The 18267-nt window shown below is 43.3% G+C and overlaps 1 protein-coding gene across 1 annotated transcript; it reads right to left on the reverse strand.

Annotated features, from left to right (window-relative positions):
- Positions 1 to 1828: 1828 nt before the first annotated feature.
- LOC148135713 (putative G protein-coupled receptor 139) lies at positions 1829 to 3758 on the reverse strand. The gene is made up of 2 exons (XM_087984313.1): positions 3692 to 3758; positions 1829 to 2691 (listed from the first exon to the last, which is right to left on the reverse strand). The coding sequence occupies exons 1-2, from the start codon at positions 3756 to 3758 to the stop codon at positions 1829 to 1831; spliced, it is 930 nt and encodes a 309-aa protein (XP_087840439.1).
- Between the last annotated feature and the right edge of the window lie 14509 nt (positions 3759 to 18267).

Here is an 18267-nt window from a genome sequence, read left to right on the forward strand (position 1 = left end):
GGGGGAATCAGCCAATGAACACTGTCTGTTTGGAAGAAGTTCCAGAAATATGGTGAACTTAACGGGTGGAGGAGTAATAGTGTTAAGGTCGACGAAAGAAGAAGGGGAGATTGATTTGTTTTCTGGAGGGATGGAGACTGTGAAACACATGGGAAGCTTGTGAGGTCTGCCTGGTGTAACTGAGACTGTGATTGCTGCAGACACTCGTCGCATAAAAGGAGATTAAGATGTTTGTTGCTGTTGGAGCTTTAATAAATTGTGGATGTTTTCAAAGCTGGAGATGGGCAAAGACAGCACAGTGTTATGGAGAACATTAGAGACAATGCCATTTTAAAGATAGCAGGTTTAAAGTGCATTGCAGCGAACGGAAGAGTTGGGACTTGCAAGATTCCAGCATATCACAGAAGTAAGGAGAAACAAAATGGCTGGAGGAGGCAATCAACGTAAAGCTGGTGATTGAAGATTAGCAATTGCCACGTTCGGATAGGAAGAGGCCACGCAGAGATTGATATACAAGGGCAAGCTTATGTAATTCAGGATGGTAGTTAATAAGTGGACTGAGTGTAGGCAGGAAGCAGACGGGAAGGATTTATAATTGGCAGGTCGTGGCAGTTGGAAACAGACAACATTGGATTCCCTAATGTCCAGCTACGACAGTGTGGAATCTGAGTTCCAGCAGTGACGTAATCGAGTCTGGGGAAGGAATGCAATCGATTAAGCTTTCAGCAAAGAGACTGATATCAGGAAGTCATCAAAATGGAAAAGTCACGTCTGACTGAAAACCTTCGTTCCACTTGTGGCTCGAAAAGGAACTGTCTGCAAAGGATATATTCAGAAAGCATTTACACATATGAAGATGGAGTAAGTGACCGGTCCGCAGTTTAGCTTTCAGTGACTGTCAACGCTTACCATGAATGGGGAACGGTATCATCCCCCCATCTATGTGATGGCCTATTATTTCATTTCCCAACTCATCTGCTGGCTGTGCATAAATTTTACCACGATACTTTCCCACGCGAAAAGCCTAGGGGTTCACTCAGGTGGAGGGTACAGCAGTGACACAATCAGAAATGGACGGAATGCAAATTTAAAAATTTGTCTCTCATTATGAATTTTATGAGAATATAATGTGTAATTACACATGAAGATTTGCCGTATGCACAACATTTTCTTTTGTGATTGCTTTGTGTGAGCGGATGCGAGGAGCTGAGACCTAGTAGAGGAGAAAATGTCGATCACTTTCATTTCCTGTCCTGTGGGAGGCACTTCGATTGCCTTCCTGCCGTTTTTATATCTGGTCAACCGAACGTTAGCTGCATTGATGACGTTTTTCGGCATGTCTGACATCTTTTGTAAATTTCAGTTCTCTGATAATCTCAGTTCAGCGCGGGGATGAATTCAATTTTTCAGTTCAACAACAACTGGAGTCGATGCGGTTTAGGAAACTGATATTGATGTAGATAATCAGCCCTGATCTGTTTGAGTTTTCTGGTGGACTCAGCAAGATAAACGGCCTCCGTCTGCTCCTAATTCGTGTCTATTTATTTCCTCCAAGAATTATGTTTCCTCCTCTTCTGTTGTTGTGAAACTTTTTAAAGTGACTGCATACTTCTCTTCATTCACTTCGGGTCATACCAGAGCCATCTACCCTCCTTGGCCGCTTTGTATTTGGCATCTGACAAGAGCTCTCAGTATTCCTCAGATTGTGCAACTTCCTGTCCCTAGTTAACAAAATCGCTCAGACATTTCCCGGATATTTTCTTTTTCTGAATTGGACACACTAAGTGCTGCTCAGTCAGTTGCTTTGATTGTTGGTTGATTGAATATTTCAAGCAAAAATAGCTTCCAATGGGTTCCTGAGCTTCTCTCTGAACTTGGACAGAGATGCCACATAGACAATGGTGTTCGTACAGCAATTCAAATTTCGCAGCATGTATGCAACTCTTTCAAATGCATATTCCCCATCCCTATCTAAAGGATCATCAATATCGAAATAATATAAAATATATAACAGCCACAAAATTATGAAGTTTCCAGAAATGACGAAAAGTAAAATTATACACTGCCTTCTACTCTCCATCTCTGGGTCACTAGATTTTTCTCCATTGCTCTGGCCCTTCAGAACTTTCCGGACTCGACTGGCCACTAAAATGTGTTTGACTGTCAGAGCGTTGAGGAACAGAATTAAAAAGAAAGGGAATATTGGTGTTAGAATCTTCTCAAAGTTGTTAAATCCTCTCCACACAGGGTCATAATAGTATGCATCTGAATTCGAACAGTACCATGGTACATTGCCAATGATCCTTTTAGGTTCAAACCTGAAGTAGACAGGAATATTTTTTAGAAAAAACAGACAGCCGATTGTTGTGAGAACGACAGTTGCAGTTTTTTGAGTGCAGTATTTAATTTTCAGTTTCTCACAACAAATGGTGACATATCGATCAAAGGTGAAAGCGATGGTGAACCAGACAGAACAGTCTATGAGTAGACGGCGCAGAACAGCGTGAACACAACAGACAGGGGTAATGTCCAAGAATGATGGTGGGAAAAAATCATGTTTGATTCTTTTGAGTATGATCTCAATGATAACGACCAACAGATCCACTACTGCCATGGCCAGCAGATAACGCCTGCTGCAGGATGAGAGTCCACACTTACCCCGAAGTAGGATTCCAACCATCGCTAAATTGACTGTAAGAGAGGGAGAAGGGAAAACAAAAATGATCAGTACAGACGACCATTCTCCATCATGGAAACTAAGTGGTAAAGGTTGGACTTCATCAACACAAGCAAGTCAAAGTATTTGGGAAGAGGATGAATAATTTGAATTGACACAGCAGTGAAATTCAAACCTGCACTTTTGTACATATGGGACGTGAGCATGAAGAAGGGTTTTTAGAAGAAGAAAATGGGCCAGTAAGATTTTATATGTGGAACAAATGCATAGGCAGATTAGAAACTACCAAATTCTTTCAGACCAATTTCAGTTCAAGCAATGCCAAAGACCAAACTTGCAACATGCTTGATAAAAAGAGAAATGTTCCTGAAACCCCAGCTTCTTCCTTCGAAAGAATTTGCAACACTACTTTCTGCAGGAGCAGATGGTATCAAATACATACTAGATGCAACTCAAAGGCAGGTGCCATTTGCTCCGAGGCTGTCGCACTATTGATGTTGTGGGGAATGAGCATTAAAGAAAGAAACTGTTAAGAGAGGGTGAACATTCTTCCTGAGCAAGCCAGAACTGGCAAGGAGTGTTCATGTGTTCAGACAGCCATTGCCTCAGCTATAATGTGTTCAGTGGAATTGCATGTTGCTTTTCTTCAGTCCATGAGTTTTCTTGGAAATCCATCTTTTTAAAAAATAAATTTCTTTTTAAGACGAGTTTCTGAACCATAACGATTGAAACATAATATCCCAATTTCGTTCTATTCAATCACTGTACAAATGATTACAGTCCTTCACATAATATTCGTCAGAGACTTTGTTCTACTCATGGAATAGTCCATCACTGTTGCAATAACATCGTGAGGAGAGATTGAAACAGTGACAGCAGCAGAATGAAACTGCTGAAGTATGTCCGGAATATTTGAGCTGACGTGCTGTTGAAGTAACATTCTTGCTCACTGGGTAACCGCAGAATCTAGGTCAGGCAGGGATTTAATCAAAGTCAGTGATTATCTTCACTCACCAGGAAAGCCAATGACGCCGAGCACCAGGTAGAATATTTTTCTCACTGTTCGAACCAGATCGCGCATTTTCAGTGGGCAGTAATGTGTCACTAACTTCTGCAGGCAATCCCCGTCAGTTTGAATCTATTGTGAACGATCAGCAGGATCTTAATTTTATGCTCATCGGTATCTCCACGGGGATATTTCTATTGCACAATATTCCAAATTGATGTTTTTTTCCTTCTTGAAAAGTGAGAACAAACAGATGACGACAGCTGAACTAATTCTCTGACACTGGAAAATAGTTAGCGTGTGGACTGAATTGGAAGAATTACAGACTCCCTCATGAATGGCCGACACTGATCACATGAAATAATAAAACTGAATTGGAAACTGTGTCAATTTCTAATGCAAATGGCTCTTCAAATACTCCCCGTTCCATTTTGAAACCTCGTAATGATGACCTTCCCTCAATGACCAGTCAACAACTGAAATTCAAGTAGCAAACTCAGGCCTGCGTTCAAAAAAGGCAGCTGAATATTTCACAAAATAAAAATGAGCAACACAGAATTCGCTATTTCCATGATCTTCTTCATATTTGTGACACATCGGATCAGTCCGTCTCACAACTTCTCATCTCTCCACAGTTACATCACTCACTTCTCTTTCTGTTTCTTGATCATTTCTACCCCATTGTAGTAATGTTCACAGCGCTCTCAGTAGCTTTAATTCACACTTACCTCATGTTCTGTTAGCACGGTGGTTCTCCATTATATGGGTAATTACGTATTGCCAATTTCCTCAAACCTCCGTCGTCCATCGAGTGTCCATCGGTACAAATTCCCTGTGCTTCAGAGAAAAAAAAACTGCAAGTGTAAATGTTTCAAACATTTCTCGAGAGTACTTCCCAGCATTCGACAAACGTGATTTGTAATTCCTCTGAAACTCTAAAAGGTTCTGAGGTATTTCAGTGCTCTGATGCACATTTCCATCCAAGGCACTGATAATACTAATAAAAACATGAGACATTCTGCATGTAATTTCTGCCTCTATAGCTGTTTTAGAAGCAATCCAGAAATGATGCTTGCCTGGTTATCCATGAATGCCCTCTCTCCAAAATGAACATAGTGAGGGATAACATTGAATGGAAACTGAAGATGTCTATTCAGACAAGTACAATCGCTCCAAGAGCAGTTCAGACGCTTAGATAATTGCATACCTCCTGATTCCTCAATGTCGTTCCACACTGACAAGTCACAAGTTTGGTAGAATCATCCCCACTTGCCTGAATGAGTGCAGATTCAACAGAGCACAAGAAGCTCAATATTACCCATGTTTATGCGAACAATGGATACCATATTCATGATGCATTGCAGATACTTTTAAAAACTGTTTTGACATTCAGATCCAAAGTCAAGACGACTATCCTCGAGAAAGACAAGACAACATTTGCTTGAGAACATTGACCCCTAAAAGTTCCCCTCCTATTCATTCATCGTTCTTACATAGAATTATATTCCTGCGCTTTCAGTGTCGCTCGGTCAAAATTCTGGAACTTGCTCGCAGCCAGTGCTACCGCTTTCCCTGCACCACAGGGACTGAACCTGTTACCACCACTATCTAATGGCAACTCGTAACCGGCATTAAATGCTGTGACACCAGCGACTCCCAAATCACTCGAATGAATAAAATAGCCTGACCATCTTGCCGGTTGTACACCAATATCGAACTTCCATAAAAGAAAATTCCTCCAGATTGAGGACCCTTCAAAAATCGAAAATATTGTGACTGACGTGGGGAGTTTGGTGATGGGAAAAGGCTGGGGAATCATCTGTCTGTGAATGTGATTATGGTGAGTGCAATAACGAGCTAGTTAGGATATGTTAGCATTTCGTGAACTCTGCCCGTCACATTATTCCACGTGGATTGTGTTATACTGTGGAGAATGTGAGGGCTGTAAGTGATGGAATTGAGGGTCGAAAAGTCACTGCTGGAAGAGGACAGCAGGTCAGCATCATCCGAGGAGCAGGTGAATTGACGTTTCGGGCATAGGCCCTTGTACAGGAATACTATGGCGTGTTTCCAGCAGGGAAAGTTGCACGGTGATGTTCAGTGAATGCTTCTGATTGCGTCTCGTGTTTCGACCTGTTAGCATTTTGTTTTTGTTTTTGTGGGGCACATTTGTATGTCGTGTTTTGATACGAGGTGAGGGGCCATAGCAAATGTTGTTTCCTGGGACTCTCATATGTTTAGAGGTTGTTTTGGGGCAGGAGAGTTTTCGTGCTGTTGGGATGGAGATAAGGGGCACGGGTGTCCACTATGTGGTTAATGAAGTGAGGCGACGTGTGGTTTCGGAGATATTAATATTGGTCACCTTTAAACGATTTGTCTTAGGATCAGTCTTTATATTCAACGAAGGATTCAGTATCAATGGAATTGCAGTGCAGTGGTTTAGCGTTCTGTGTAAATGTATCGTCAGTGTTAGGCTGGATTCAGGGTTCAGTGTCATGTTTGTAGCATTAAGAGTACAGTGAGTATTGAATTTGGATTATAATTCTGTCAATGTTCGATTAGCAGTTCGGTTTAATGTTAGGAACAAGATTAATTTCCCGTCAATCTTAGATTTAGGGGAATCCTGGAGGCGTTATCATCAAGATCAGGTTGAGATCTGCACGGGGATAAGAGAATGAGAATTGGGTACCTCATCCACATTAGGAAGTTAAGTTAGTGACACCGAAGAGCTAAAGACGTCAGGTAGTAAAGAAAAGTGGCTTGAAGGATCACTTACAGAGGTACTTTATTTGCACCCATTAGACTTATCCTACTCGATGTTGGAAGCCATTGGGGCATGCAAATTACGTTCAATGTCATTTTGATGAATTTCTGAACGGAATGGTATGCGCTGTTGTGGCTGAGAATTACCTGTGGAGAGGGGAATGTCTCTGGGTGTGATGCCAGTAAAGTGGGTTTCTTCTTTCTGAATAGTGTTCAGCTTTTTGAGTGGGATGGTGAATTCCAGTAACATAAAGTGAAAACATAAGTTTGGATAATATCGGAGAGCAGAGAAATTCTTGGGAAGGAAACCTGGTAAAGATCGCCAAGATTATCAGGACCATGGGCAAGTTGAATGGAAAACAGCTGATTTCAAAGCGCTAGTAAGAAGGAGACATAACTTTCAATTGCTAGGCATGAGACTTCGAGGGAGGAATATATTTGCATGCCTAATATGGTGGGGTTCTGGAAGTTGCTGCCTGGGACGCTAAATAAAGCGGGAAAACTCACACCTTTGAAAATGCCCTGAGACAAAATTATGGAGGAATAAATAAGATAGAAGCAGGAACATGGTTTCCACTGGCGGGTGAAACCAGATGTCGGGACAATAACCTTAGAATAAAGGGAGCAGAACAGCAGATATGGAACTTCTTCAGCAAAATGGCAGTGAATTCGTGGATTTCCCTGCCAACTGAAAGAACTGAGGAAACCTCCTTGAATGTTTTGAGGGCAAATTTGGATTTTTGATCAGATAAGGAATTAGGAGTTATCGTGAGAGACTGGGCAAGTGAATCTGAGTCCATAAAAAGATCAGACATGATCTTGTTGAAGGGTGCAACAGGTTGGCGGACCAGATGGCCTATCGTACTCCTACTTTTAATGTGCTTCTGTTTTTTTATGTCGTTATATGCATTGATATGTTGTTAGGTGTCATAATTTACAAGGCAGTGGAATGAACGTGAAAAATGGGGATGTGTAGACGTCATAGTATAATTTGGCAGGACCAATACACGTTGGAGCGTCGGGAAGGTGTCTGCTGTAACGTTCCACTCCATGTTTTCATCGGCTTAAACGTGTATTGCATACTTTTTGGAACGTTACCACATTCGTTCTTCAGAGAGGGACTAGAAAAAGCGATACATTCACTCTGGCGCTGCCTCTCATTGATTGGATAAACCATTCAATCCGTGTGCAGGAAGATTGCGATCAGCCCTATATTTCAATAAACTCACGACTGACCTGACTGAAATGTCAAAGCTGTATTTCCGTCCACCCTGGTAATTCAAAACTATCTTGATATGCAGGATTCTCTGTATATTCTTCGTTACCACCACCGTTTCAAAAAGAGTGTTCCAATTCTCTCAAGAAGACCAGAAGATGAAAGATCCACAGTCGTCTATTTCGGTCATCGACTGCGATCTGCCATTCATTGGATTGTGGCTGACTTGCTCATCACATCTCCCCTTAATTCCCTTTTCCCCATAATCCTTGATTGCATTCCCGAATAAACGTCTATACTGCACATTCTTGAATATTGTTGTTTGGCCAATTTTGATAACACTCTGCAGTGAAGAATTCCATTGATATATTTCTCTTTGAGAGAAGCAATTGCTTCTCAATGTGTGACTCCTTGTTCTCAGACTATTTCAATGTGGTCTTAGATTCATCCAAGAGGGGAAAGAAAACTTTCTGTTCCTATTTCCCTGTTCCTCCCACCTTGGCTGATATATCCTTTACCCTCACATTCTGCTGAATTCCAAAGGATCCAGCTCCTCACCCTCTTCAGCGAGAATAGTCCTTAAATAATATCCTTAATAGTATCGCAGGGATTCAAAACTTCAAAGTAGCTTTAGATGAGTATTTGAGCAGGAAGAGTGCCCAATGTGGTGGGAACACGTCGGGCTTTGGCGCTCAGATTGGTTTCCCACGTTGACACAACTTCCAGGGCCAAAGGGACTGTACTGTGTTATAATGTTCCATGTTCTCTGATGAATAGTTTCAGCAATGGATCTCATTTGGGCCAACGATTGTACAGTGATTCTGTATGGTCTGACTTGTTCCTTGTTCTGTCATATAAGCCCATCGAAGATCACCAAAAGCGATTTCAATATTTACTAACCACATTTTAAAAATAAACAATCGCAGACTTTGCACATAATAAATTACAGACTCCGATATTGTGTCTCAAACAAAAGATCGAACAACTTAATAAGTACACAATGCCTTCACTTGACCAGAAATTCAAAATGGTCAGTTGATTACTATCTCTGCTTTAAAAATGAACGTTTTCCTTATCATCCCTTCACAGAGAAATGACACACTGTCAAATAAAGACACTTACGGGACAATGTCAAGACAACAACATGCTTGCTAGATTATTGAATAGAGTCATTCTGTACAGAAGCCTACCATTCAGTCCAACCACTTCATGCTGTCCCCGTTGCCAAACAAACTTAATCACACGTGATTGCATTTGCCGCTTTCACATTCAATCTTTCCGACTGGTCTTCTCACAGAAATGACTTTTAAACGTCAGGAACGTGCATATATTTTTCCCCATAAGAAGATTCTCTGTGTAAAAACATTACCCCTCCATTGCCTTTCATAACTTTCTCCTCATACCTTAAACTTATGCCACCAAGTTTTGAAGTTCCCCAACCAAGTGAAAATATACCTATTTTTCAATGGCCGCCATCCCATGGAAACAAATTCCAGCAAATCAAGTCTAATTGTTTGAATCAAAGCCTTCACTGGGTTGCTGCTAGGGAAGGGGGGATCTGTACATGAAGGACGAGTTGCACCTCGACTGGCACGAATGTCCTGGACAGGATAATATCTAAATCAGTGTTGTCGGTTATAACTTAGTTTGGCAGGTGAATGCAACCAGCGCTACAGATCAGAAGAGAGAGTTGTTGCTGAACAGAAATAGAATACAAAGAGTCTGTCAGGAAGGACACTCAGTTGATAGTGCAGATGGATGGGTTAACATGTGACTGTTTCAATGCAATGTGCGTTATGAATAGAAGTGATGAACATAGAACATTGACCGGCACTTGGAGCACGATGTTGTGGCTGTAACAAAGGCATGGATTTCTCAAAGGCAGGCATGACTTCTGGGGACTCCAGGGTTTATACGTAGTTTAAAAAGCAAACACGGATTAGGTAAATGATTTTGTGGAGTAGATTTGCTAATTAACTCGCATTTGTCTGCTGAGTCACTATGGGTGGAAGTCAGTAACTGGAAAGGATTAGTCAAATGATTGGCTGTTGTCAATAGCACATCCACTCCGTTGCTGTTATAGATGACTTCATCCTCCCCAATATTGATTCAAACCTCCTTAATACAGATGGTCTTATTGGAGACGATTTTGTGAGATGTGTCCAAGAATGACTCCTGACACAATACGTAGATTGACTGACTAGCAGGTAGACCATATTGGATTTGGAGCAAGACAACGAACCAGGCCAGGTGTCAGATCCGTAGGTGGGAGAGGATTTCGGTGACAGTGACCGCAATTGACTTCCCTTTAACACAGCCATGGAGAGGGATAGGAAAATATTGTATGGGAAGGTATGTAATTGGAGATGGCCAATTGTACTGCTACGAGACAGGACCTGTGGAGAAGTATTGGGAACAATTGTTGCATGGAAAACGCACAACAGAAATGTGGAGGCTGTTTCAGAAGAACTTGTTGCGAGAGTTGGAAAGTGTTTTCCCACTGAGATAGGCAAGGAATGGAAACGCAAGGAGCTGTGACCAAAGTTGAGAAATCAAATGTCTGGCACAGTTTTAGAGAATTGCAGGTTATTTAGGAAACAACGCAAAAATGGACTGCGTTGACCTAGGAGGGGACACAGAAAAATCTTGGCGAGAAGGAGTATGAAAAACTCAAAGGTTTTCGACACTAACTTGATGCATACATAAATCTACAGAGAAAGTGAGAGTAGGGCCAATCGTAGGTCGTGGAGACAACTTGTGCTGGAGTCTGACGAGGTAGGAGAGGCCCTAAATGACACTTTATTTTCGCATCTGTAGTCACTATGCAGACGTACCTTCTTGATAGTGAGAAATCTGTGGAACAGGTCAATAGATTCGAACAGTTTGATATGAAGAAAGTGGATGTGCTGAAAATTCGGTGTAGCATTGGGATCGATGAGTTCCCAGGGCCGGACGACATGTTTTCCAAGCTAATTACGTGAAGTGAGTAATGGGATTGTTGCGCCACTAGCGATGATCTTTACACCCTCACTCTCTACGGGAGTATTACTGAATGGTATGAAGGAGTCGAATGCTTTTTCTCTGTTCACAAAAAAGGAAATGAGAAATCCCTGGTAATTACAGAACGTTAGTCTTACGACTGTGGTCAGCAAAGTAATGGAAAGCACTCTGAGTTATTGAGTTACACAGATATGCAGTATGGAAGCAGAACATTTGGTCCAACTCGTCCATGTCAACCAGATCTCCTACATTTATTTAGTCCCATTTACAAGCACTTGGACCATATCACTCTAAATCCTTTGTAGTAATGTAGCAATCCACATTTCTTTTAAGTGTCATAAGTTTACCAACCTCCGCCACTTCCTCTGGTGGCTTATCTCATCCACGCAACAAATGTTCCTCTGCTTCCATTTAAATTCTTTTATATTAACGTAAATGGCAATGGAAACAGCACCAATTCCTATGTTCACCACAGGGCTCCGGTTTGAAAAACATCCCTTCCCACCTTTAAATCGAAAAATCTAAATGCTAAATCGCAAGAACTGCTGACACTGCTTGCATCAGACACTCTCAATACAGACTCAGCACCGGGTGAAACATTCTGCTATTTGCTGATGAGGAGGGGTCTTTATTGGACTTGGGTAGACAAAGTTAAAAATCACAAAATACCCACAAAACAGTCGAAAAAGTAGATTTACCTCTATTTGGCTTGGCGTAGCTTTATTAAAAACTGTCAATATGACTTTCGGAGGGGTGGGTCAGGCCTCACAAGCCTAATGAATTCTTCGAGAATTTATTGAGTCAGATTGACGAAGGAAGAACAGTGGATGTGGTTCTTATGGATTTCAGCATGACATTTGATAAATTTCGCCATTGTAGGTTGATTCAGAAAATTAGGAGGTATGGGGCACGGGGAAATCTGGCTGTCTGGATACAGACTTGGAAGGCCAAAAGGAGACAGCGAGTGGTAGTGGATAGGTAGTATTCTGCCTATCGATCTGTTATCAGTGTTGGCATGTGTTCTTGGGCCTCTTGCTTTGGTAAGTTTTTATAAATATCTTGGATGAAGAAGTGGAAGGCTGGCTGGTAAGTTTGCCAATGACAAAAGTGTCAGCGGTGCTGTAGATTGTGCTGAGGGCTGTTGAAGGCTATAGGGAGACATTGACAGGATGCAGAGCTTGGCTGAGAAATGGTATATGGAGTTCAACGTGGATATATTTGCGAAATGATTCATTTTGGAATGACAAATTTGAATGCTAAATACAGGGTAGGAGATTCTTGGCAAAGTGGTGGAACAGCGGGACCTTTGGGTCCTCAGAGATATAACCTTTAAAATTGCCACCCACGTTAATAGGGTTGTTAAGAAGGCGTATAGTCCTTTGGCTTTCATTAACATGAGATTCAGTTTGAAATCCACGAAATTTTGTTGCGGCTTTATAAAACCCGGGTTAGACAACACTTGGTACATTGTTTTGGTTATCTCATTATCCGAAGGATATAGATGCTTTAGAGAGGCTGCATTGGAGATTTACTGGCATGCTGCCTGGATTAGTGTATCTGCCTTATGAAGAGAGATTCAGTCACCCCGGGCTTTTCACCTTGAAGGAAGAGAGGTGACTTGAATGAGGTGTACAAGATAATGAGAGATATAGATCTCTGAATGGAGAGCAAAAACACTCCCTGAGAAGTTCAACAAACATTAAACACAGGCCAAAAGTACTAGAAGTGTCACGCCAGGAATTTCTCCCAGGTGTTAAATGCATTGTAACTCTCCATCTGCATTGCTCAACAACTATTATGAGGATAGCTTCAAAACATGAGTGCAAGCTGATGCAAAACTCACTCGACAATGTCTCCATCAAACACTTACAAGACACAAAAAGCGCGGAGATTTGTACTGAGTAAAGCACTCTTGACACTGTCACGATCAACTAGTTTCGACAGAATGAGCTGTGGTCAGCCACAGAGGCAGACTGCGAAGTGTGATCTTCATTGATAAACACAGTGAAACATTCTGGAAAAAGTGGCATGAGGTCGGCATTGCAGTGACAGAGTTCTGGAAGAGACCTTGCTGCGAGCAGCACGGAGAAGTAACCTGGAAAGATTGGACAGCAGTTTGCACACAATGCAAAATCCTCAGGGAGAGTGCCATGCCGTGATTAACACATTGATACAATCCACAAAAAATTGTCTTCATTCAGCTAATGAGTGAAAGAGTCCATGAGCTGCACCTGAAGTTTACATTGTAGAAAAACAGTCGGAGAAGAGTGACTTAAAGTCAGCCTCTCAGTGAAGATGTCTGGAAAAGTTCCCTGTCGTGAGCCTCGCAATGAAGCCATCCGGCAAGAAACTCATGCTGTTAACAGGACAGTGAATCAGTCCTGGAGGAATGGTCTACAGTCGGCATCTCAGAAGAGCAGAGTAGGATCAAAGTCTGGTCGTGGGCTTTGCAGTGAATCATGCGAGGAGATTTGCTTCAAGTGTGTGTGGCGGTAAAACAACCCAGGAAACATGGCCTGAAGTCAGCATTGAAGTACAACAGTATGTGAGATGTGGTCTGCAGTCATCATCACAGGGTAATTGCCTGTCAATGGTAGCCAACAGTGAGCAACATAATGAATCAGACGAGGTAAAGTGTCCTACAGTGTACGTCAATGCAAATTAGTCAGCAAAGGGTGGCCCGGACTCAACATGGCATTGAGGGGGATTGGCCTGTCAATAGCATCGTAGCGATGCTGCTTGAGAAGAATCGCTGCCACCGGCTGTCATAATGAAACAGTTTGTAAAGAGTAACTGCAGTGTGCCACTCGTGGAAAGTCTGTGAAAAGTGCTTCGAAGTTAGTTTCTCAGTGGAGCAGGCCAGGAAAATTGTCTGGCAGTGAGCATCGCACGGGCAGTCGAAGAATAGGGTGACTGAGGTCTGCATGGCAGTGAATCAGTCTGGGATTAGCGACCTGAAGGTAGCAAATCAGTGATGCAGACTGCGAAATGTGGCGTGCAGGGACGAATGCAGTTAAATAGTGTGTTAAGAATGGTCTTCAGTCAAGATTGCATGCAAAATGATTGTTCAGAGCGGCCTGCGGAGAACATCACCGTCATTAAGACTAGGACGGATGGCTCTGTGGTCAAACTTCCAGTGAAAGAAATTGTGAGTACAGCTTGCAATGAATATTACTGGGTAAAATTTTGCAAGGCGTGGACGACAGTCAAAGCAGACGTGAGGGAGATTGGACTTCAGGCAGAATGATATTGATGCAGTCAGGGAGGTGTGGTCTGCAGTGTGCAGCCCAGGAAAAAGATCTGGGAAGAGCGGTTGAAGCTTGTAATGCAGGAAAGGGAGACTGGGAAGATCGGGCTGAAGACACCATTTGAGTGAGGCAGTCTGGGAAGAGTGGTCTGTAGTCAACATGGTGTTTAAACAGACTGGGAAAGGGACCTGCAGTCAACAACTCAGTGTCACATTCGATGATTTTAGGATTTCAGTGGAGCAGTCCGGGAAGGGTGAATGTGTCTGGCAAACGTGGACTGATGTTTGCATCATAATGTATCTGATAAGGATGAGCAACCTTTGTATTCATTGTAGAGAAAATGCCTGAGAACAGTGGACTGCAGCACTCATATAAATGAAATCGCCCACAATGATTAGCGTGTGTCAAAATTATAATGATGCATTCAAGGAAGTGAAGTCTGCAGCAAACAACTCAGAGAAGCTGTCTGGAAGAGTAATCTGCAGTCAACTTACAGTAAAACAGGCATCAAAGAGAGGTCTGAAATCGATATTGCAGTGAGTGAAGGAATCGAGCATGAATGGCCTTCAGTTCCCATCTTTATGAACCGTCGAGGAAGAGAAGCAGTCTTGGAAACGGCGACAACTGTTCGCACCGCAGTGAAATAAATTGCAAAATGTCGCCTGCAGTGTGCATCTTCAGAAAGCAAACGAGTAAGATTTGACTGCAGTGAGCATTGCAGAGAAGCAGTCTGTCAGAATCAGAGTGAAATAGTGTGAGAAGTTGGGCCCGCAGTCAGATTCACAGTGAAGTAAACTTGGAAGAGTTGCTTGTTGGGACCCTCTCGGTCATGGCTGACCATGGGCCGCATCCTCGTTGTTCTTGCATTCTGCTTCACTGGAGCAATGTTGCTTGTGACTGAAATGACAGTCCTGGTCGCACAGGTCACATCTGTATGTGGTCGTTGATCTGCTAAAATGGCTGTACTCATGCCTATTTACTGCAATACTCCTCAGCTTCTTTTCCCGTGTTTTGAGGTGTTGGTTCAGGGTCCTTCTCCATCTCGTGCAGTCAGCTGCAAGCCTCCACCAGGACTTCATTCAGATTTCAAGCGTCTTCATGTACGTCATATTGACGTCCTTGAAACCCTGTTTGGGACGCCCAGTAGGTCTCTTCCCAGTAGCAATCTCACCATCAAGGATATCCGTTAGGATGTGGCCATCCTCCAAGTTTTGGTCTTGACCCCGCCAGCATAGTCTCCTCTACCTGAGCAGAGTGTAAATGCTGGGAAGACCAACTCGAGGTAGGACTGCAGCGTTGCACACTCTGTCTTGCCAGGATATGACCGGGATGGTATCGGATACTCCTTGAATAAAAGGTGATAAATATTCCCTCCTATCTGCCATATGTAGTCCAAGTTTCACTGCCATACGGCAATGTGCTCATGGTTTCACGATGGCAGAGCCAAGGTACATAAATTGATGATTTATTCAGCTTGGAGTCATCGATGGTGATGATTACCGGTTCCTCCGTGTCCCGTCCCAGGACGCTCGTCTTCTTCAAACTGATATTGAAATGTGTTGCTGGAAAAGCGCAGCAGGAAAGGCAGCCTCTAGGGAACAGGAGAATCGACGTTTCGGGCATTAGCCCTTCTTCAGGAATCAGCCTTTCCTGAAGAAGGGCTAATGCCCGAAACGTCGATACTCCTGTTCCCTAGATGCTGCCTGACCTGCTGCGCTTTTCCAGCAACACATTTCCATCTCTGATCTCCAGCATCTGCAGACCTCACTTTCTCCTTCTTCAAACTGATAGTCAGCCCAACATTCTTGCATGGGTCGGAGAGGCAGTCTATCAATAACTGGAGTTTCTGCTGGATGTATGTTGCAACTGCAGCATCATCGGCAAACAGCATGTACTTGATGATTGCCTTGTCTCTGAGCAGGTTAGGTTGAAGAACCTGCTGTCTGATCTAATGCCTCTGTAAATCCCCTCCGTTGACATGCAAAAGACATGTTTTAGGAGCACTGCCAAAAAAAGTCCTAAAGTGTGTGGGAGCGAGGACACAGCCTTGCTTGATGCCGCCATGGATGTCGAAAGGCTCAGAAGTGCTGCCGTTGAACTGCATTGTCCCTTTCATGATGCTATCACGCTCAGCAGTTTCGTGGGAGCAGCTGATCTCCAGGAGGTCCTTTCTTGAAAAAAGTCCTTTCTGCAGACCAGTTCGAACGCCTTGGTAAGGTCGATGAAGGCGGTGTAAACGGGCATTTTCTCTGCCATTCTTCTGCATTTGGGGAATGGAGAAGTTCATGTCTTCTATTGACCATTGAACTCGGACTTCGCACTGTGCCTCTGGGTCGTGAACATTGTGCTGTTTCTGCAGGCGAGTCAAGATGACCCGAGCAAAGGCTTAGCCTCAAGTGTTTCGGAGAAATACCTCTGTCGTTGTTGAAGTCGCTTCCCTCGACCCTTGCTCTTGTAGTGGGCACTGATCTTGGCATTCCTCATGGCCTGCACTACAGCTCCTTCTTGCCAGAACTGACAAAGGACTTCATGCAATGGGAGCAGTAAGTTGGTCTTGCAGCAATTGATCAGACCAGGAGCACTCGCGTCGCTACTCGGGGCCTGACTGGGGGCCAAATGTCAAAAGTCTTGCTGAGCTATTCTGCTGATGGCTCTGCATCGAGCTTGTCCATGGCTGGCAAGCATGTAACGATATCAAGTGCTGAAGCAGACACGGTATAACCTCTGGAACAGAGATCAGAGCAGTGCTCATCCCACCACTTCATCTACTGGCTTTTGTCTGTGATTACTTCCTCATTAGAGGATTTGAGGCGCCTTATCGTGCTCTGAACTCGTCCTCCTGTCTTCTTGATGCCTTTGCACATTAGCCTCATGTTTACCATTACAGTGACCGCCTGAAGTTCCTCACGACGCTATGTCCTGTACATGTACCTGGAAGTCCACTGAACCTTGTTCCTGGCTGCCCTGTGAATCTGCACTTTGTTCGAGCGAGCTGACCGCTTGTACTCAGCTAGTGTGACACGCTTGGCTTCAAAGATTGCAGTATCTCAGTTGCCTTGGCTTGAATCCAGTCGAGTGTCTTGCAGGTATTCTTCACAAAGGTAGCCAGGGTTTTGAGGTACATGGTATTCCGCAAGGTTTGCCACTTCTCTGTGGTGGAATATCCATGATGTGAGGCAACCAGTTCCCTCTCGAAAGTCTCTGAAAACTGTTGCATAAGGTCTGGCTGGGAAGAATGGAAGAATGGTTTGCAGAACGCATTACTGGGAAATAGGCCAGGCAGAGTGGTATGCTGGAAGCAACACATTGAAAATAGTTTGGGAAGTGCGGTCTCCAGTCAACATCACCAGAAACAGTTTAGGAGAAATGGCCTGAAATGATCATCAGAATACACCACCCTGCAGAACAGAAGCATTGAACAAATTCCGCAGTGGCAAATGTTGACGCATTCTTGAGTAAGACAGATAGAAACACACTTCACATTTGTAGTGGATGAAGTAATGTACAAAGATACGGAGGTCTATTGGGGCTGAAGGTGGTCCAGCCATGGGCATGTTTTTGCGTTTTGAAGAGGTTGACGAAACGGAAATGGACAAAGCTAAGTTGTGCTGAGAACGCCGGCGGAATTTACAGCGAGGGGATGCATTTTAAGGTGTGTTAGACTCACAGATTAATGGACATTGGTTTGAATGTATGAACAGGGTGGGGTTTTGGAAAGGCCCGAATGTGTCACAGAATCAGGAACGTGGAGACGAATTTGAGAGATTTCCAGAGAAGTAGAGGATTGTAGCATGTCAGGATTGGTGCAATGTTGAGAAAGCAGGAGTGATTGGTGCAGGTTAGAATAATAGGGAGGCATGTGGGGGAAATTGGAAACAAATGTTGGTGTTTGAGATGATAATGAATATTAAAAGGCAGCAATTGGAGATTAACTGGAGGGGTTACAGAGTGTTACTTCCATGTACAGGTGGAAGCAGCCAATGAACACTGTCTGTTTGGAAGAAGTTCCAGAAATATGGCGAACTTAACGGGTGGAGGAGTAATAGTGTTAAGGTTGACGAAAGAATAAGGGGATATTGATGTGTTTTCTGGAGGGATGGAGACTGTGAAACACATGGGAAGCCTTGTGAGGTCTGCATGGTGTAACTGAGACTGTGATTGCTGCAGGCACTCGTCGCATAAAAGGAGATCAAGATGTTTGTTGCTGTTGGAGCTTTAATAAATTGTGGATGTTTTCAAAGCTGGAGATGGGCAAAGACAGCACAGTGTTATGGAGAACATTAGAGACAATGCCATTTTAAAGATAGCAGGTTTAAAGTGCATTGCGGCGAACGGAAGGGTTGGGACTTGAAAGACT

The sequence above is a fragment of the Chiloscyllium plagiosum genome, unplaced genomic scaffold (genome assembly GCF_037043375.1).
Source record: "Chiloscyllium plagiosum isolate Xiang-an unplaced genomic scaffold, Cpla_swu_hap1 HiC_scaffold_48, whole genome shotgun sequence".
Lineage (NCBI taxonomy): Eukaryota > Metazoa > Chordata > Chondrichthyes > Orectolobiformes > Hemiscylliidae > Chiloscyllium > Chiloscyllium plagiosum.